The sequence below is a fragment of the Balaenoptera musculus genome, chromosome 4, assembly GCF_009873245.2.
Source record: "Balaenoptera musculus isolate JJ_BM4_2016_0621 chromosome 4, mBalMus1.pri.v3, whole genome shotgun sequence".
NCBI classification, from domain to species: Eukaryota; Metazoa; Chordata; class Mammalia; order Artiodactyla; family Balaenopteridae; genus Balaenoptera; species Balaenoptera musculus.
The window spans coordinates 116,028,511-116,050,481 of NC_045788.1; the positions used below are offsets into that span (position 1 = coordinate 116,028,511).

Consider the following 21,971-nt stretch of genomic DNA (forward strand, 5'->3'; position numbering starts at 1 on the left):
GGAGAGCAGGAATAAATTCTAAGTTCTACACATGGACCTGAATTTTCCTGACTCTGGATGGCAAAGTACAGTTAATACAAGTATAGTCTTTGCCTGGAAATTTCCGTGCAATATGAAGAAACTAACTTTCATAAATCTCACCACCCCTACCCCTGCCAAAAAAAAAAAAAAAAAAAGAGTGGGCCATTTCGACATGAATGCATCTCAAGATAATCAAATAGTTCATATGGGAAAGTTCTTTTTCAAATAATTCTATTCAATAAATACAGAAAGAACATTGCAAATTGAATATAACTATTGTACAATCCCTAATAAAACAATAAATCGGGGCAATAATTACCAGTTGCTGTTAAAGTTTTTAATTGAAAGGCCTATGGGCAACTTAGTGCTGGATGGATCAGTCTGATACCATCTGAACCCACTAAGCAACTTCACAGTTGTAAAAATAGAGACAACCAGATATATGAGCTTCCAATGTAATGCAACAGGAAATATACAGTCACTGATGACCTACTTTTAAAATATATATAGATAGATAATCAAACTTGAATCTTATCAAGCCTGGAGATCTAACTAAAAATTTACAGGAAACAGAAGAGAGAACACGTGTTTAAAACACACACAAACACAGACACACAGACACACAGACACACACACACACACACACACAAGGATGCAATCAGTAAAATTCAAAAATATGGAAAATTCCTCAGAACGAATAATCCAGTTTCTTCAGCAAATAAATGGGGAGAAAGACCTATAAATTAAGAAACATGAACAAAATGCATCACATGGATCTTCTTTGGATCGTGATTCAAATAAACTAGCTACTGTTAAAAAAGCACTTGAGGCTATCGGAGACATTTTAATACTGACTGTATACTTGGTGATATTAGGTTATTTTTCTTATTTTGTTCTAGTACAGCTGTGGTGTTGTGGTTATGTTTAAAAAAAAAACAATTCTAGTTTCTTAATGATATACTGGAACATGAAATTGTCTGAGATATGCTTTAAATAAAACCCAGTGAGGGGGGTGGGAGTGGGGAGTCAGATGGGTGGAGATGAAATAAGATTGACTATAAATTGATACTTGATTATGTTAATCAATTTACACATTGGGTGAACACACACACATAGTGTACATGTAAATGATTTTGTTATAGCTGGAGTGTTTTCCATTATTCACCTTTTTTTAAAGCTCAGGGTTGTAAGCAAAAACCTACATATATAATGTTTCTTTTTTTCTTAACCATTTTATTTTGGTTTGTTTTAATTTTTTACTACAAAATGCTTATTCAGGACAACTCTTGGGAAGTAACAAGTGTTCCCAAAAAAGCTACTTATAATATTATAAAGTGAAGTAGGTGCATAATGACAGGAGAGGTTATTCCCTTCAGGGGAGTGATGGACAAAAGAATTGAGGAACTCAAGAAAGTCTTCAACTTTAACTGGTTGGAATCTGAGGAACTTGTTGATTGATTTGGCTTATGTTTGAAAATTCCTAATTCAGTCAGCATCAGGTACTTTTCCTCTCATTCATCCTCCTTCTGTCCCTCCATGTTTGGGTATCATCTAATCTGTAGAAGCATCAATCATCAGCCAATGGCTGTAATTTTAAGTATTTGATTTGGGATTAGTGAGGTCCTTATCCGTGGATAGAATAAACAGCTACCTAGGTGGGGCGATTTTTAAGACTGAGAAGAACCCTGCTAAAAAACCCCCTCTTTACTCCCATTCATGCTTAAAATGTCACTGATGTAGTTCAAGTAGGTAACTATGACTAAAATACAACTACCCTTGCCTGGCAGGTTCTCTAAGCTGTTAATCATGAAATTACCTACTTACTATGGCTGCATTTTGTATCCTTACTGGGAGAAAGCTTTGAGCAAGAAAGGAAGGAAAGACTATGAAAGCACAAAGTGTTTTGTGGGAGGAAGTAGTTGGGGGAGGAGGGGCGGCAAGAGCTGTCGAAAAAGACTACATCCAGAAAGAATTTCATATGTTAACAATTTTGTCTCAGACCATTCCAGAGTGCAAGGAAGCTGTTCTTCTGTATCATCAGCAACCAATCTGGAAATTTCCCCATAAACCAACTTCCTGCTGCTATGTATTTCCTGCTTATTAGTTAAAAATCCCATTACCTTATGCAACATGTGTGTGTCACGTCCTCTGGCAGCTTGATGTGCTGAATATAAAGCCAAGCCTGACCTAAATAACCCAAATCTCTTTGCAAACACATTTTTACTTGGATTAGAAGAACTCCAGAAGATTAATAGTTCACCGATAGAAACATGTTTTCGAGTAGGCTTCCACTTTAATCTGAGCCTAGTTTAGACACATGTTTCTTCTTCTGAAAATTTAATTTTCACATCCCTGTCTACAGGAATGTCACAACACAAGTTTCCTAGGCATCAGCATAAACATAAATGTTAGCAGGGTAAAGCATACCTAGATTTGTACATGACGATTTTTAAAAAAGCACTTTGACAGGAAACCCACTAAAATATTCCATTCAACATTGTAGAACTAAGAGAACATAAAGTTTTCAAAGTAAATTTGACTTACTTTCTTTTTGGTTTTGCATTCTCAAAATGAGAAACTTCCTGTAAAATAAAATAAAAAGTAAAATAAAATAATACTACCCCAAGAAATCAGAAAGAGAATTCAAGTATAGTTTATCTTTGAGTATAATCCAAATGCAGTTCATTTTGCCTTTTCCTAGTAAAATGACTGTATTTTAGTAATTTATTTAGTAGAATCTTGCTTCTAGTTTTTACTTTTTACTCTCTTTGTCTTTGTAACTTTGATAAATGTTTACCTTATTGTAAGTCCGTGACAGTTAGTGAGCAAGTCTTTTAAACAAAAACCTGTGATTAAATCCTTGTAGCCTCAAGTTTATATCCCCCTTCAACCCACCAAGACCAGGGGGAGAGACACATACCAGAGTAGGTTAATTACATTACCTTTCTTTAAGAAAGATGGGAAGTAGCCTATCACAATACCCTAAGTGTGTTGAAATACACCTGTGATTCATCTGACCTTTTTCTTCAGAGCCGCTGATGCTATGTAAAATCCCTTATACTTCTGACAGAAGAATATGTTGCCACATCTTTCACCATCCTCCAAAGAGATTAAACTGCTTCCAGGTGCCTTTAAGAACTCTTCAGATTCTCTCTTTCTCATTCATCCACTCCTTCATTCAAAAACCATTTATGTTTTTGATGTTCAGTGTTTTTTGAACACCTACTATATGATAGGCAACAGACCATGTTCTGAAGGGTTTTGTTTGGCGAGGTAGGAATTTGTGTAGTAAAGAACATTGAGACCAATATTCCACGTAGTGAGAAAAACACAAAAGCAAAGGCTGGAAGGAGTGGTGAACAAAAATCAGAAAAAGGAAAGTTGTTTTTTTTTTTTCATTAAAGTATGATTGACTTACAATATTACATTAGTTTCAAGTATACAGCATAGTGAGTCAGTATTTTTTTTGCAGATGTTACTCAAAGCTAGTTTTATTATTCCAATAGTTGACAGTATTAGTCTGAGCACTGTAAAATTCAGGATAAGCTTTCCCCTACATAGTAACTGAGGGGGGACCTTTCTCAAACCCTTATTGTGTTTTTATCAAGATTTAACTTCAAAGACAATTTGAATTACCTATTTCATGTTGTTGGGTAGAACTGAAAACCCATATACTGAAATAATCAGTCCCCAACTTGAGAAACAAGTTTTGCCAAGTTAAGATGCCTGTGGATCACCCAGAGGACAATGTCTTATAGAACAGATCTGGGGGTGAACGTAAAAATGTGGGAGTCATGAACACAAGCCCTGAGGTGAATTGGGATATCAACAGACTTTGAGGACTTAATGGTTAGATTGATCACTCCTTCGATTCTCTATACTTTGTCATCAGGGGTCCTAAAAGTAATCAATCTCTATCCATGGTCTTTTTATGAAACTTTTTAAGTCTGGTCTAGAAGTCTCCAAACCTGAGTCCAGAAGCAAACTGTATCCTTTTCACCACAATCAGAGGACACACAAGCTTTGTGAGGGTCATCAGGAAAGGGGATGGCCACCCATCTTTGTAGTAGCATTTTCCTGTCATATATATTTGGAATGTAGCTGGGAAGGAGCAAACTCCATGTTCCCGTAATCTATGCAGTTTGGGCCAGTTATGTCTCAATAATCAGAATCCATTGTCATGAGTCTCATTAATTTGTTATGTGAGTTTAGATACATTTCTTTGGATTGTGAATCTTGCACTCTTCAAAATAATTCTACCTCTTTTGAGTATAAAGAGGAAAGGTGTCTGGTCTGGAGTTAAGCAGTACAGAAGGTGGATTTGAAATAAGAAAGATAGGAAACATTAGATATCTTTTGTATTTGTTATCATTTGAATCATAGTACTTTTTGAACCCACTTATTATCTCAATAATTCATTGTTTTTTGCTACCAAAGAGATTTAATTCCAGATGACACAAAACTTGTGTGCAATTGAGCCCCAAGTGTTTGAATTGGGGCAGAGGGCATATTATTCAAGCACAGCCACTTGCTTCAGCTGGGTGAAGCCTTAGCTAAGTTAATAAAATCAGATGTTGGACCAAAACTGGTTAAATATGCGTGGCTACTGATTGTAGTGAAAGGGACACAATTAGCTTCTGAGCTGAGGTTTAGAGACATCTGGACCAAGACTTGAAAGAATTTCATAAGACCATAGATGGAGACTGGTTATTTTTAGAACATACGTTGTCACAACATTCTCTAGGGACTATCTACTTTGTTCTATTTTACTGGAATCCCGGTCATCCAAAATTTGCTTGTAATGAATCAGCTTAAGTTTAGGGATCTTTTATTAAAGAGTTTTCATGAATACTTTGAAAAAGATTTTGAGCTAAAACTTCTTTTGAATCCTTCTTAAGATGAAAGAGTTAATGTAGTTCTCCTTAGGTAACCTTCTTCCTACAAGACGGTAGGGAGAGTCAAGCACACTAAATTCAGTCTCAAGATGAAGGAAAGGGATTACTCAAAAAGGGCAACATCTACTTATAAGAATAAGACTTCTGTTCCCTGGGTGTTGCTTAATTGTAGATGACTACTGAACTGGTTAAGCAATTTTTAGTACTTCTTGTACCAAGCAGTCTGCTTACATAAGCAGACTGTCATGTACTTTGGAGTTCAGACCCTAGGTTCTTTATTTCTGGAGGGGCAAGTCAAGAAGGACTATACATAGTTTTATTTTTAGAACTATATCTATGTGTGTGTGTGTGTGTGTGTGTGTGTGTGTGTGCGCGCGCGTGATACTCTGAACTACAAAAGGAAAATACCATTTCAGAGTCAGTGAAATCATTCTGTCTAGTCCATTAATTTGACTCTTGCCATCAATACCAGGTAAAACTTGCTCCTGTTAGCCTTCATTATCCCCTAAGTCAAGCACTAATCATTAGTCTTACCTTTCATTCACTAGGGAGTTTGTGGCTTAATTTAATTGTTACCCCTGGCAGTTTTTAGGAAAATAAAAAAATATGAAATGTAGACAAATTATTATAAATGGGCCAGTGGAAACTAAAGAATATGTCCAACCTATGTTATTTTTCAAGTAGATGAGAGTAGGCTCTAGGAGCAAAGCATTTTCACATAACTATGAAACTAGGTCAAATTAAGGAAAATTTAAAAACAATTAGAAATGAAGAAAGAGAAGGTGCCATTTAAAAGAATAGAGAAATTTTGGATACCAACTGCCATATTTCTATTCTCATGAGGTGGTTACAGTTGACTGTCCTTTGGGATTGAGTCTAATATGTGCCTGTTTTTTGTGTTATTCATTTTTAAATCTTACTTTCAAATCACAAAGTCAAAAGGAAAAATGAAGTGAAGAATATGTCAGGAGTTGTTGTTGCCCAGCTAATGGAAATGTGAAAGGTATTTCTGCACAGAGAATAATGACTGACAGTAAATGATGGTGTAAATCCCATGGTGAATTTTTAAGACTGAAGAGTTGATGAGATCTGACCTTTGATTTATAAATGAATAAATGGAGGTCTCAGATGGTAAATTGACTTGTCTAGGGTCATACATGCAGTGCTTTACCTTGGTTAAATGCTAGTCATATTTTTCATTCTAATGTATTCTTTAGAATCATATAATTCATTCATTCATAGATTTATAGTTCATTCAACAAACATTTATTGAGCATCTATTATGTACCAGTAATTATTTTAACTAATATCAAAATACCGTGATTCCAAGAATGCCACATCCAAACTGAATGAGCTTATGTCTGGACATTTCTTAACCTCTTGGGCTTCAATAAAGTTCCCACAGATGTTCAAAAAAAGAAAGAGAAATTCACAGAATTTCCCTTTAAAAAAATTCTAATAGACATCTGGAAAGAGGATGCTTACGATGCTTCAAATTTAATAAAGTGGGCTAATTTTGCAGTGCACTGAAAAGCCACCAGAGAGATGAAAAAATGTATATCCAGCTTTCAGCTCTGTTCTCAAAACAAGGAGGAAGTTTGTGTGCTGGATAACAAACCATCACCCATGTGAAGGAGTCCTGCCACCCATGAGGTCCTCCATCCTGCCTCTACACCTGATTACAAACATGTGGAGAAAAATCACATGAAGAAGTCTCCTAAATTATTGAATAGATCACACCACAAAGAGAAATGTTAGTCAGTATAGCTAGTCTGAGCCCAGGTGGTTAAAGCAAGTTACTAAGAATGACAAGACTTTTAAATCTTATTGCTTTTCTAATTTCTTGATTTAACACATTTGCGAAATAATAATGGCAGAACACTTATGGATTATCAAGCACACTTCCAAATGCTTTACATGGAGTAATTCATTTAATCCTCCCAACAATCCCGTGAGGTTTATACAGTTATGTGTCTTCAATTTACACATGAATAAACTGAGGCACAGAGCAGTCAAATTCTTGCCTAAGGTCACATAACTAGTAAGTGGTAAAACTGGGATTTTATGCCTGATGCCTTAATGAGTACACAATGCTACTTCAATACTTGACTACACAGATACAAAATCTACCTGTCATCTAGATCAGAGATCCCACAAACGAACTGTTGGCCAGAAGAGAGAGTGGCTAGAGAAATGTAATACTATATGCCACTACTAAACAAAAAACTCAGAAAGCACACTTTTATCAAAGTACTAATAAGAATAATTTAGTATTTTTTGCACATAATTCTTTTTTTTAATTGAAATATAGTTGATTTACAATGTCGTGTTAGTTTTAGGTGAACAGCACAGTGATTCAGTTATATTTAGTTATGTATATAACTAAAGAATATATATGTAAGAATCTTTTTTAGATTCTTTTCCTTTATAGGTTATTACAAATTATTGAGTATAGTTCCCTGTGCTTTACAGTAGGTCTTTGTTGGTTATCTATTTTATGCATAGTAGTGTGTATATGTTAGTATTATTTGGACAGTATATTGATGTGTTTTGAAGACACTAATCATTTTGTGAATGCCATCATCATCATCAAAGAATGCCCAGTAATTTATCACGGCACATTTAATTAAAAATGGGCACTTCAGGAATCATTGAATTTAGATGAGAGACTGCACATTGGAGACCCCCCAGTATATTCCTGTAATAAAATTATGGTTCTCAGGGAAAACAGATTTTATCCCGCCATGAGAATACAATGAAGAAGAAGAAGCAGAAGCAACCTCAGCTCATTGTGATGGGAAAAGTAGACTTTCTTGCCAGCCCATCCAGCTTCGGTCAAAGAGTAATAACCCTATACGCTAATGAATTCTGATTTCCCCAAGAGAAGCAGGTGGTGTATGGCATCCCAACAAGGCTCATCATCTCAGGGCAGATATTATAGCTTGTAGTGTCTGGAGAATGCACAGGTACTGTATCTAATCCATGAGGGACAGAGCTGGTAAATTGCATAGAACTTTGCCATTCATCTACTGGTGTGCCAAGTGAGCTTTCTATCAATCCTGAACTAACCAACTCCTCTCACAGTGTTATAAATATCCAGGATGGCAAAATAGGTTACTTAGAGGATGGTTATTTGCATTATAAAAGATTCTTCCTTTTCAAAAAGATTCTTTTCCAGACTTCCTTTTTTTTTTTCATGGAAAGGCATTTTATTTTAAATATAGCAGTGTGTACGTGTCAATCCCAAATTCCCAATCTACACCTCCCTCCCACCCTTCCCCCCTGGTAACCATAAGTTCATTCTTTAAGTCTGTGAGTCTGTTTCTGTTTTGTAAATAAGTTCATTTTTATCATTTTTTAGAACTTTCTTAAGTATCCTTAAATGTGTTCTGACTTATGAAATTATATTTACACAAGGTTTTAGAAAGGGGAAAGACAACTAATGTTGAGATTTCATGTTGCCTGCCACGTATATCATTATTTTATTTAATCCTCATAGCCACAAATGGAACAAAAGCAAACCAAACAAACTTGCAAGAAGAGTGATAGGAAATAAGATGTATAAAAATATCAACTTCCATCTTTACAGTGGAAAAGCACCGAACTGGCACTCCAGAACCTGGCTTGATTTCCCAGGTCTGCTACTAAACTGGGCCAGTTCCAAGAACCCTCTCAGAACTGTCTCTACATCAATAGTGAACAAGAACTTGAAAATCTCTTCCAGTAAAAACAATCCATGTTTCCTTATCTACAATATTTCAATCCAAATTTAGTAGGGATGACAAAAGGTTTTAAGAGAAAATTAAAATGGGAATGGGCTTTTTTGCTTTACAGCTTTTTCTTTAAAACATGAATAAAGAGATAACCATGGCTTTCATTAGATTCAATTAGTAATTATATCATGAACTTAGGAAATAAAAAAGAGAATAGGGCATAATTAACCTCAATCTATTGATTATATTTTATTTTAACATAAGTTTCTATTTATGGGAGGAAACTAATTAAAACCAACAGAAAGTGTTCACATATGAATTGGTGGCAGAAGAATAGCTGTATGTGATCGTAGATATAATGGGTAAAAAATAAAAATGAAAGAAAAGTGCAGTGTTTTTAATGAAGGTGATCTATGTTTTATATGTCAACTTGTTATGAGTCATTTCACAATCTAGAAATCAAGAAAAGGATTATATGCACTGTTTTGACACTGACTCCTCTTGTTCATAGTTTGATGAAGACCTAGCTTATGGGATGCCATTGTTAGTCTCATTTTCTTCATTTAGTGTCTATGTTATTAATAGCTATGTCAATGCTGACGTTAATATGGAGACAGAACAAAAGAGCTCCCAATTTTAATAGTTCAGAGGCAAGTAAGAAATGCAGCTGAGTGTTTAGAATACCAACCTGGGAGTCACCTACCTTGACTTCATTACGCACCTATTCTAAGATATGTCACATTTCAGTGTCCATTTATCCATTTATAAGACACTTGGCTCTAAGTGATTTTTAAGGCCTTTTCTGGAAGATGCTAGGACAATGTGCAGGGATAATGTCTTACCTTCCTTTCACCATTTTAAAATGTAGTTCTTTCTTTTCAAGTCCAGCTTAAATCTCACCTTCTCCACTGAACTTACACTGTTAAACCACAAACCACTATCATTTTCTTAGTCATAACACATTATTGATCATTTACTTTGTGCCTGCCACTGTGCTAATAATGTTAATTGCACTGTCACTTTTTATTCTCAAATAATGAATGAGAATAACAAGCAGTTTCCTCATTTTATAGGAGAAGAAACTGGGCTTAAAGAATTTAAGGAACTTGTCCAAGATCACATAGCTGGTAAATTTCAAAGCTGGCATTTTTATAAAGTTTATTTGACCCCCAAATGTTGTGCTCCTGACTATTACATTATTTTTTTTGAAATTCCTTCTGAGAAATATTGTAGAAGTTGGACTTGATACTTATAATACAGCATTTAATTACATAGTGTCTTATTTTATTCTCTAGATATTTTTGATGTGTAGAAGGAGGAAGAAGAAGAAGAAGGGAGAAAGAGAAGGAGAAGTGAAGGCGGGAAGGAGAGCAGGAAGGAAAGAAGGAAAGAGAGAGAGAAAAAAAGAGAAAGGAGAAAGGGAAAGAAAGAAAGAGAGAGGGAGGGAGGGAGGGAGAGAGAGAGAAAGGACTCCCATTGTTACTAGGATGAGATATATGGCTTAGGTCTTATCCATCACATGGGCAAACTTAAGACACTGATTCAAAACTGACTAACATGGGAGAAAAGATAAGGTGTGGGCATCTATTTTTAATGTAGCAAATCTCAGCAGAGATAGTGTGGTTCTGGAGCCTACTGCTATGATAGTAGCTTCTTGATTTGGACACTTCCTGATGGTGGCAGAAGCAACAGCTCTCTTGGGGGTGGCGAGTTTTGTAGTGTGCTTCTCAGTAATTTCTGCAAGCTCGGCTAGAGTATCTATCTTCAGCCTCCCAACAATTTTGAGATTTCTTTAAGCTGTAATCCATTTCTTTCTGCTTAAATTAGCTAACATGGATTTGGTTATCTTCAAATTAATCCTGATCAGTAACTTATCAAGTTAATTTTAGGTCCTGTATTAGTTATCTATTGCTATGCAATATATTACTCCAAAATGGAATGCCTTAAAACAATATACATGGATTATCTCACAGGTTCTGTGTGTCAAGAATATGGGCGTGACTTAAACGGGTCCTCTGATTCAGGCTTGCAGTCAAGTTATTGGCCCAAAGGTATGAGGTTTCATCTGAAGGCTTAGCTGGGAAGAGTCTCCTCTTCCAAGCTCACTCAGTGATTGTTGGCAGCATTCAGTTTTCTGAAGCCTGTTGAAACGAAGGCCTCTGTTCCTTGCTGGTTGTAGGCTGAATGCTGCTCTTGGTTCCTTGCTACCTGGGCCTCTTCTGGATGGGATCTTGCTTCACCATAACGTGCAAGCAAGAAAGCAATAGAGACAGTCCTCTTGCAAGACAGAAGTTATAGTATTTTATAACTTAATCATGGAAGTGACTTCCTATCCCCTTTGCCAAATTCTATCGGAATCAAGTCTCACACAAAGAAAGGTGAGTATTACATAAAGACATAAACACCAGAAGGCAGATGTGATGGTGAATTTTATGTGTCACCTTGGCTTGGCCACACAACCCAGGTATTTGGTCAAACACCAAGTGAAATTATCATTTAAGGCAGTAGACTTTGAGTAAAGCAGATTACTTTGTATAATGTGGCTGGACCTCATCTCAATAGTTGAAGGTCTTAAGACAAAAAAACTGTAGTTCCTCCACGGAAGAGGGATTCTGCCTCTAGACTACCTTTTGACTCTTATTACAACATCAGCCCTTCTCTGAGTTTCTACCCTGCTGGCCTGCCCTCCAAATTTCAGACCTGCCAGCCTCCATACTGGCATGAGCCAATTCCTTAAAATAAATTTCTCTTTCTATATATCCACATCCTATCAGTTCTATTTCTCTACAGAGCCCTGATTTATACAAGAGGGTTCATTAGAGGCCATCTTAAAAGTCTGCCTTCCACAGTTCCAAAAGGAAAATAATAGTGTTTTAGGTTAGAAAACACTCCCCCTTCCAAAAAAATTTAAAATGTACACATGGAACCATTTTAGAGCAGCAAGGGACCTTGGAGACCATCTAGTCTAACCCTATTATCTTATAGAGGTGGAAACAGAGAACCAGATAGTGTAATGACTTATTCAGCGCTATTTAGGAACAAAGGCAGGGCAAGAACTCAGTTTTCTTTCTTAATGTCCTTACCATGGCCCCATAAATTCTCCTAAGTTGAGAGCCGAGAATTGCACTAGTCGCCTGAAGACTGATTATAGTGAAGGAAAATCTTCGTGGGCAGATGAACTACTGATCAGCTGGGTTGTTCTTCCCTTCAATCACTCTTCTGATAGCGGGTAATGGTTTTGTGCCGGTGCCACCTCATCCTCCAACCCAGATTCCTTAATGATCAATGGCGTTCACAGCCAAGATGGCAGGCTGGGTCATGGATCCTGCCAGTGGCTATGGAAGAGAGCAAAACTAACTGGCCAAGGAGGGATGAAACCCTTGACCTTGGCCTCATTAGTGCTGAGCTCTAACCAACTGTTAGACATGTATTGTACCATTTGTCTTTAAAACTATGAATCTGCTATATTACGCTCTTATTAACATCTGGTAGCTGGGAACAATTTAACTGATTTCTCCAGTGCTTTTTATCAGTGCAGAATGTTGATGAATGTGAGTACATTAAAAAATTAAACTTGTGTTTTAAAATATTTAAGTTAAAATGGACCCCCCCCCCAAAAAAACCAGCACCTGAATTATAAATGAGGCTAACAAGAGCCACCGTGATTGATAGATTTTCTTGTTTACTGTTATTTACACATGGAAGGAAATCTAGGAATGAATGTCAAACATTGCACTCAAGCTGGGTGTTCATGATTTGAGGCAACTTGTGGAGATTAAAATCTTGGGTTTTCTAATGCACGTTAACAATGAACCCTGTTGCTTCTTCTTGTTCAGCCTGGTAAAAATCAATGCTTTTAAGTAAGGAGTGTTGATTACAAATTATTTTGAACAGTTATTTTAAAACGAGCTCAAATGAGAGTTTGACTTAAAGTCATTTAATCAAGGATATTAAATTAAAGGATCACTCTGCCCTGGTGTGATGGGTTGTAGAAGGAAGGAAAATGAACATTAACATGCATTTTGCCAGGTGCTTAACGTTTGTTTTAACATTTGATCCTCACTACAAACCAAGAGACACACATTTTTATCCATATTCTATTGCTCAGAAAACATAGGGTTAGAGAAGTTCAAAAACATTCTCAAGGATACACAGTTCTCAGCTACCTGGGGAGCAGGAATAAAACTCAAGTTTATTAACTTCATTGCCCATCTCAAGTTCTCTCTGCTATGTCCTATATATACATATATATTTATATATACACACATACATATATATATATCAATCAGATTGTATTTAATGTACATATAAAAAGGTTGGATTCTTTATCTTCCTATCTTCCCCTCCTTTTCACTTCTCATCTCCCCAAAACATATTCTCACACTCAGCCTCTCCTACTCTTTCTAACTCTTGCATAGACGTACATGCATAGCACACACACACACATGCTTGGGACAGAAAGGCCAAAGAACATTAGTATTTGGGAAGCCAGAGCTGCAGTCTTGACTCCATCCCTCATTTCAGACAAGTCATTAATCTCAGCCTCCTCATTGGTTAATATACTTGTTCCATCTGGTCTTGTCTCTTCCTAAAAGTATATAACTAAGTGTTTATCTTCAAGTATTTTTATACTTTATATTTCCCTAAGTAAAGTAGGGGATTGGTATTATCTGGTTACTCTGATGCCTCAACATGACCAGCAAATTCAAGCCTCTAATTCTATGCTGTCCAACATTGTAGCCATTTCTGGCGGTATATGGCTATTGAGCAATTGATATTTGATTGGTCCGATCGAGGAACTAAATTTTAATTTAATTTAATTTTAATTTTGAAATTGAAGCTGGATCAAAAATACACAATTTTTATTGTTTCATTAGGAGCAGGATTCACTTTAACCACTGAAACTTTAGCATCTGAATTGAGATATATAGGATACACACCAGATTTCAAAATCTAAGTGTGAATATAAAATATATCATTAACTTTTTATAATAATTACATGTTGAAACAATAATCTTTTAGATATACTTGCTTAAATACATTATTAAATAAATTTCCACCTGTTTCTCTTTTTAAAAATGTCACTCCCTGGGTCAGTAAACTTTTTCCGTGAAAAGTCAGATAGAAATATTTTAGGCTCTGTGGGCCACATAGAGTTTCTATGGCATGGTCTTCTCTATTTTTGTTTTTGTTTAAAAAAAAATTGTTTTAATGTAAAAGCTGTTCTTAGCTCATGGGCAGTACACACACAGGCCGCCTGGGGCAGTAGTTCTAGCCGCAGCTCTATCGTGACACATTTGCCCTTCTAACCCCAGTGCTCAGTAGCAAGAAGGAATGCTCTTCTCTGAAACTGAACTAGGCTGAATCCATACCTAGGACTGTTCTCCTCATTTTATGAAGAGGACGCTGAGGTCTAGAGAATTTAAGCAACTTTCCCAAGTCAAATAGCTGGTAAGTGCAGAGCTAGAATGAGAATTCATATCTGCGCAGCTCCAGAGCTCACGTATGACACTGCATCATACATTCTCCATTATTAAGACTTTCTTTAGCTTGATTAATGAACCTTCACTGATCCGTTCATTCAGTAGTCATTGAATGAATATTTGTGCAACATACAAGTAATAGAGACATTTCCCCTGTTCCACATTTAAGCTCATTTTCGAAAAGCTTCAAATATCTTACCAATTTAATTTATGAGATACAAAATGAAGTGGAAAATTGACAATTATTTGCTAACTTCAATCAATATAGATGGCAAGCCTGATAATTCAGGCTTGATCCTGTTAACCGCAATTGGCAGAGGTGCAAACATTTTATGTTCTTACTTTTTTTCTAATTCAAGATCCTTTATTAGCTTCAGACATAATAAAGAGGTGCTAAAATAGGTAGAGAATCAAGGAGTAACAGCCTACATTTTAACCAATGTAATGATAAAGTAGTCAATCTCTAGTGAGGCTAGTATGTTAGTCTATTTTCTTTCAGCATGTTTGTTTAGTTGCATGATCTTTCACTCTGTGAAACTTAATAGCTAGTTTTTTTTGTTTTTTTGTTTTTTTGTGGCAGAAGACCTCCAAAACTCTCTGGCTTTGCTATATACTATAAATGGATCTCTTATTATTTATATTTATGAAATTTAATAAAGTCTCACTTTAAATCAAATGCTCTTTAGACCAGCTCTCCATTACCAACCCCTTCTAGAACTGCAATTAAAATGTAAACTAGATATTTTTGATGTTCTTCAATTAAAATCCCAGCATTAACTTCTTTCTCTTAAATGCCTTCTCTATCCTTAATTGTGCGATTGGTCCACACCTGATCACCTTCTATGGGACTCTGGAGCATCTTTTGTCCATCTGTGTAACTCCTCATTTTGATTAACATGGCGTTTTCCACATAGCAAAGTTCCTAATAAGTATGTGTAAATAAAATAGCTTTAAGGGAAGCCAAGAAGCCTAGGATTCTTCTTTCATTTTGGTTTTTCTTTTCAATTCATGTGGCAAATGACATTTTTAGTATGGGCTACAAATTTCCACTGTAACAACTAGATATGCTGTTGGGTTGGGTGTAAAGAGTTTAAGTTTGAGAGCACCTCTCCTCTCCAGTAAAATTAAAATTACAAATACATTTGGGCTGAGGACTCTTGGAACTTGAGGAATAACTCCATTAACTTTAGGGATGTTTTCATAGTATTTTCAGAACATTAATCCAAAAGGAGAATCTATTTCCAATTCTATTAAAACTGGTCCAAATCTTTTTTAAAATTAAAATTACAAATACATTTGGGCTGAGGACTCTTGGAACTTGAGGAATAACTCCATTAACTTTAGGGATGTTTTCATAGTATTTTCAGAACATTAATCCAAAAGGAGAATCTATTTCCAATTCTATTAAAACTGGTCCAAATCTTTTTTTCCTTGAAAAAAAAAAAAAAAAGGAAAGTGAGAATAGTAGGAGAAAAAAAGGATCCATTCTTCAGAGGCTTAGATGGAAAGTCAGGAGGAAAGTTCTAAATCACTAAATTTCATTATTAAAAGACTAACCTTGTTTTATCCAAGCTGTGGAATCATTTTAATTAGGAAGAAAGTAGGTATCAATGATAATTTGATACAACTGGTATAATTCAACAATTGAATAGTCGAATCAATAATTGAACCAGTTGTTTTTCAGTATATATATATATATATATATATATATATATATATATATATATATATATATATATACACACACACATTTATGTTTGTATATATGCATATATTTTAAAATTAGTGAGTATATATATTATATATGTATATATAAAATGTATATATATACCTCAGTATTTAATTATATATACAGAAAGACAGAAATATACAGACAGAAAGAGAGAGCTGTAGCAATTTAAATCATGTTTTTATTATTCTCATTTACTTTTGCAGTGTAGATGAAGTTTGATAACAATCCTGGTAGAGTGGTTGGCCATGAACTTGTTTATTTTTCATGCATACTTATTAAATTCATGTGTTTAAGGAAATATCTTCAGGCTTTTCAGCCTATTCAATTTTTCTTTTTAATTGTAGAGTAAAAATGCTTCCAAACATTCTGCAATGTCAATTGACAGTATCACTGTAAATGGTCTCTCTCTCTCTCTCACATTAAGATGTAAAATGTATTGCTGCTTCCTCTTAAGCATATCTGTCAACATCAATATCTTCTGGGTATTAAAAAGTATACAGAGTTGAGGGAAGAATTTCCACTGCACTAAATTATTAAAATTATATTTACTTACTGAGACTTATTATTGAACTTCTTTACTAACTTACAGTACATTACCTTTTAGTTGATCTAAGTTTCTGGGAAACAGAAACATTCTGGAAGCTGGGAAAATAAGAAGTTATCAAAGTCCCCAAAGAATAAAACTGGTAGCTGTACAGGCAAGTATAAAACTCAAAGGTATTTTACTCTAACCCTTTCTCTAGAGCAAAAAAAGATCTGGGTTTGAATCCTGGGTCATCCTCTTTTTAACTGGGAAAGTTATTTAGCCTTTCTCAACCTCTGTAAAGGTTTATTGTAAGGATCAACACAGATAATTACATATATAACATCGTCTAGTGTAGTTAATATTATTTTTTGTTGTTATTGGGGAAATGTGTGATTACAAGGCTAAGAGGTGACATCTAAATCTATAAGTATAGAGAAGTTCTTTATTTCCTGCAGACATCATAGGATCTTTTGTATTGTCCTAAGTCACAATAGAAGCTACATAAGTTTATTAGAATGGGATTAATACAAATACAGCACAACTGACTAAGAAAACAGCATGCACTGTAAAACAGGAACAGGACCAACTTTGCAGAGCACGGAGAACTCTATGCCTCTAGTAATTATAAATATAATTCACAAAAACCATTTGCCTTTGCATTCTAGTAATACTCAATATTTTGTAAGTAAGTTGATGGTGTGTGTCCATAAGTTTAAGAAGCAGCTTAGTAAAGTGGTTAGCACAGACTTTAAAGCAGCCAGAGGTGTGCTGGAGTTGACACTAGAGAGAATGAATAATTAAATATTCAGGTATTGTAAGCCTGTTATTAAACCATTGGTAGCTTGAAATCAACCATGGTAGGAGCATTCACACCATGGAAACTGGCAAATGCTATTATACAAATCTCAGGTTCCCCGCATCCACCCCAAAAACCTGGTTTACCAGTAAACTGCTGATAAACTGCTGATGCAGGCGTATATAAATTTACTTGCCAGCTTTAACACTTAATGGTTTATAGTCTTTAACAAGTTATGTTGTATTTCTCTCCTGCAATTTCCTCATCTAGAAAACAATACAATTATTTCTTTGTCATAAGGTTGCTTTTGTTTAAGTGATTTAAGTTACATAATCACCTAATACCTACTTTGTAAATGGTAGTTCATACTAATAAGCCAAAATCACATAAGAGACAACAGTGAAACTAAAAGTAAATGAAGAACTTTCTGAAAACAGGGTCTTTTTGCTGTATTAACAGGTTTCATTACGCAAGTGATTCTAAATATATAATAGAGAAGAGGTGATCCACTCAAGTTTCACTCACCATGAAGACATTGTTGTGTAAGTTTCCATTTTCCCCAGAGAGTGAGAAAAGAGAGTCAGTTCTACCAGAAGTTCTCTCTTGGTGAGCTTGTTTTTCTGGGACTGGCTCATATAAGCTGTCCATAGAGCCCTCCTGCAATAAAGAGATTTCTGAGTCAAGGAATAATAAAATGATAATTTTCATTGAAAAGTCATCTAACCATCTACCCACCTTTATACAGTATCCCATCTAAATGATCCCGTGCATTGGGATTACGAGTTTATGGTATGCCAGTGTTCAACAGTGAACAAGACAGTAAAGAGAGGCATTCTTAGCACTTATTACAGAGCCAGGAATTCAAACAAAACTCTAAGTGTTGGGGAGCCATGCACAAAATGAGGCAATTTCTCAAGAAGTATGATGAAGACATCAAGTTCAAGGTACTAAATAAAGACCTATTTGGACACCAATAAACTGTGTTGGGTGTCAGGTCATAGGTTTTAGTTATATGTAACCCTCTAATTAGAGTACTAATTAGTACTAATTAGTACATGTCCTTGTATAAGAAACACAATCTGTTATACTTCAGCTTCCTCAACTGTAAAGTTGCAGTTTGATCCACCTTACAGAGGAACTCTCAGGATGAAATGAATACAGTGTATGCTTTGAAACAGCAAAAGTATTTCACAAGTACAGTAAAGGCATTCATATTAATGTTTACAGTATTTATCTTAATAAATAATATTGTTCATTTGTTTTTATACTTTTATGGAATAATGAATTTTAAAATGTATGAGTTTGCATTTAAAACCATTGTAAACTCTATGTTAAATCTCCTTTGTATTTGGGAAGCAAACTTAACTGAATTGACTTCTTATGTTTTTTTTCCTTTTAAGACAGAATTGGTCTAGTTATGGCGTCATCTGGAAACAATCTTAAGGGAAAGAGGTATTCACTTAATATATTGAAAATTTCTAGACATAGTAACTGGGGAGGCTGATAATGGTGGCATCAAAACAAAGGTCTGCTGGATTATGAAAAGGTTTTCTTGCTTTAAACAATGAGTGTTGCACTGAAAATGTTCTCATCTTTAAAAATATATTTTATTAAGATATAAGCAAAGTAAAGATTGAATTGTATTCACATTGTCTACCTTTAAAAATTTCAACCAATGTGTTCTACAGTTCCATAATTCAAGTAACTTCTGCTCCAAACACATGGCAAATTATTGGGAAAATTTGAAAGACTTAAGTAAGCCCTAAGACATTTGTGCTCTAAATACCTAAACATGTAGGGAAACCAAAAACCTAACAGAAGCACAAAGTGGTGAATGGAGGTTAAGCTTTGGACCTGTTAGTTGTCCACCCACAAACGGGCAGCCTTGATGGATCTTGGGCCTGGTGGTGTAATGTGTAAGAGCTTTCCTCCACATAAAGCAAACTGTGCTGAAATCCAAGGGCTGCAGCAGTATCCACAGCTATGAAAAGAGTTTGAAAAAATCTCCTACCCATAGCTGCTGGGGCTCTTGCTTCTAGGAAGCTGTAGGTCAGAAAAGCAAAATTCAACAATGCAGCTGGCACACTGGGATCAGAAACAAGCTGCCAGCTGGCTCAGTGATGGATCAGTAATACATCAAATATCACCTTGGGATGAGATCCCTGGACCATCAATGTAAGCCTCGGTTCTTAACTGGGGCCTCGGAGAGACTGGAGATTTATGCCTTACAACCAAATGGAGAAAGGTAAAGAGGCCAGGAAAGAGAGAAAAGAGAGAGAGGGGAGGATGGAGGTGAAAGGGAGAGGAGTGGGAGAGGGAGAGACAGAGAAGAGACACACAGAGAGAGAAGAGAAAAAGCATTATCGTTCAACATTAGCCAAAACACAGGAAGGGATTGAATGCTGAGAAAGAGAGTCAATTGGATTGACAATCTGAAAATAAAGCCATTTCCATTCCAGATGAAATTAAAATCATAAAATGGATGAAAAATAATTTCAGAAAAAATATTTATCATCTTCACAGAGCTAAATAAAAAAGGAATATACAATTAAAAATAAATAACCTATGATGAAACCAAAACAGGCAGAAAGGAAACAAACACTAAATAATTAAAAAGTCTTGAAAATGAATAATGTAATCATAGAAATTTGTATTAAATAATCAAAAATTGGGATGAACTCTAGACCTCTCAAAAGAATTAGCAAATGCTGAAGAGTTCACCCAGGGTGCAGCATAAAAGGATAAATAGAAAACACATGAAATATTTGGGTAAAAGTGTGGAGGACATTTTGAGGCATTACAACATCAGATTAATAGGAATTCTAGAAAAATAAAATGACAGATATTTCTCGTCATTTCAAGAAAACTATGAACTAATTTTACTTATAGTTTTAAGAAATCCTAAATGTAGTGTTAACAAAATTAAATTTAGTAATGTATTTTAAAATATACCATGGCCAGTTAGTGTTTAATACAGGAATATAAGATGTTTCAATATTTAAATATACTGTAACATGTTTAAAAGAAAGCTTATAATTTCAATAAATATTCTAAGGCATTTGAAAGATTTATTATTATTCATCCTTGATAAAATCTCAGCAAACTGGGAAGAGACAGGACTTCCTCAACCTCATTAGAGATATTTATCAAAAACCTCAGGAAGATGCAATTAAAGGTACTTAAATGAATATTAGAAACAAGACTAGGATGCCTGCCATTATAGTGTTTTTACTTGTCAATGTTATAGAAGAGAGAGAGAAGCTGAGAATGGTATAATTGCTAAAGAAGAGGAAAACTTACAGATTATCTGCATTAAAAACCACAGACTACCAGAATTTTAGAAATTCAGCAAAACTACTTATTTGCAGTATCAATATCTGAAAATCAATAATGTATCTATAAATCAGCAAAAACAAATTAGGAAAAAAAATAATAACAGCAACCAAAATTCTTAGACTGCTAGCAATAAAGTTAGCAAAAGATTGGGATTGACATATATACACTAATATGTATAAAATAGATAACTAATAAGAACCTGCTGTATAAAAAAATAAATTAAATTAAATTTAAAAATTAAAAAAAAATAATTTTATAGGGAAAATTATAAAACATCATTAAAGACCATGAAAGAAGATTAGAATAAATGAAGAGCTATCCATATTTGCTGGTGGGAGGCCTCAACCTCATAATGAAGTCAATTTCCCCTAAAGGTGTAAAATTCAAATTCATTTTAATCAAAATCCTATCAAAGATTTTCATATAACTTGATAAGGTGATTCTGTATTTATATAGAAGCACAGAGACTTTAGAAGTCCATATTTTGAAGAAAGACAAGGAGAGGGTATTCTGAGTAAGGTATCTACTTGGTGTTAGAATTACCTTAATAGGTATGTAGAACAGTAATAAAGAAAAGGATGGAGATAAACCATTGGGATAAAATATATAAACCAAATAAAGATAAAGGCAGCATTTCGAATCACTGAAGAAATGGTTCAGGGATAATTGATTTGTAACCTTATTAGGTTACAAAGTCAAATTAAACTCTGTAACTATATGATGAGCTCAACAAGAAAATCACCTTGCTTCTAATGATCAAGCTTTCTAAAAACCTTATCATGATGTAAAACTCTAAGAAAAATTCTGGATTCAGAGTGGCACACATAAAAGGATATTTCTGCCTCACTTTTGAAAGATAGACCCCATTTGGAGTTTATAGATCCAAAATAATAGCAATCACCTTTAATGGATTATTTATAGTATCCTTGGTTCAAAACGGGTAGTTCATTAAGTCTGGCTTTATATTTCTCTTAAAAACCCCATTTACTAAAAGATTTACAATTTCCCCCTACACTTAAGAGAAGTTTAACTCTTTCATTGACTTTCCTTAGTGTTAATCTTTATGTGATGCTTAATATTTTAAATCACCTCCTTCCTAGAGATTTAAATGTCAATATATTTATATCCACTTCCACTTTTTAATTCTGTAATTTTCCCACTAAATCAGTAGTTTTAAATCTCTTTTTTAAAATGCTGTGTCCCATATGTTCACATTCCTACAGGCACAGATAAAATATGTTTTGAATTATGCACAAATTCCTGGCAAAAACTGTAACCCCGCCCCTTTTTCACAGCTCATAACAGCACAGTAGGGTGTCACAACACCCTGGTTGAGAGCCCATACGCTAAATAACTATTTATTTATTCCCCAGGAAGGAATAAAAATATCTAAAATAGTTTTGATTTTTTTTCCCAAGTACCTTGTGGACATTTTCTTATTAAAGCAATCATTAATTTTGATCACATAT

General features: G+C 34.8%; 1 protein-coding gene across 1 annotated transcript in view; it reads right to left on the reverse strand.

The window, feature by feature from the left end:
* LOC118895014 (SAM domain-containing protein SAMSN-1) overlaps window positions 1-17,805 on the reverse strand; it is a 124,826-nt gene extending 107,021 nt beyond the window's left edge. The window contains exons 1-2 of the mRNA XM_036851874.1: window positions 17,692-17,805; window positions 2,566-2,603 (exon numbers count right to left, since the gene is read on the reverse strand). Of these exons, the coding sequence (XP_036707769.1) occupies window positions 2,566-2,603; window positions 17,692-17,694 (41 nt within the window). The 5' untranslated portion in view covers window positions 17,695-17,805. The remainder of the gene's footprint in view (window positions 1-2,565; window positions 2,604-17,691) is intronic.
* Between the last annotated feature and the right edge of the window lie 4,166 nt (window positions 17,806-21,971).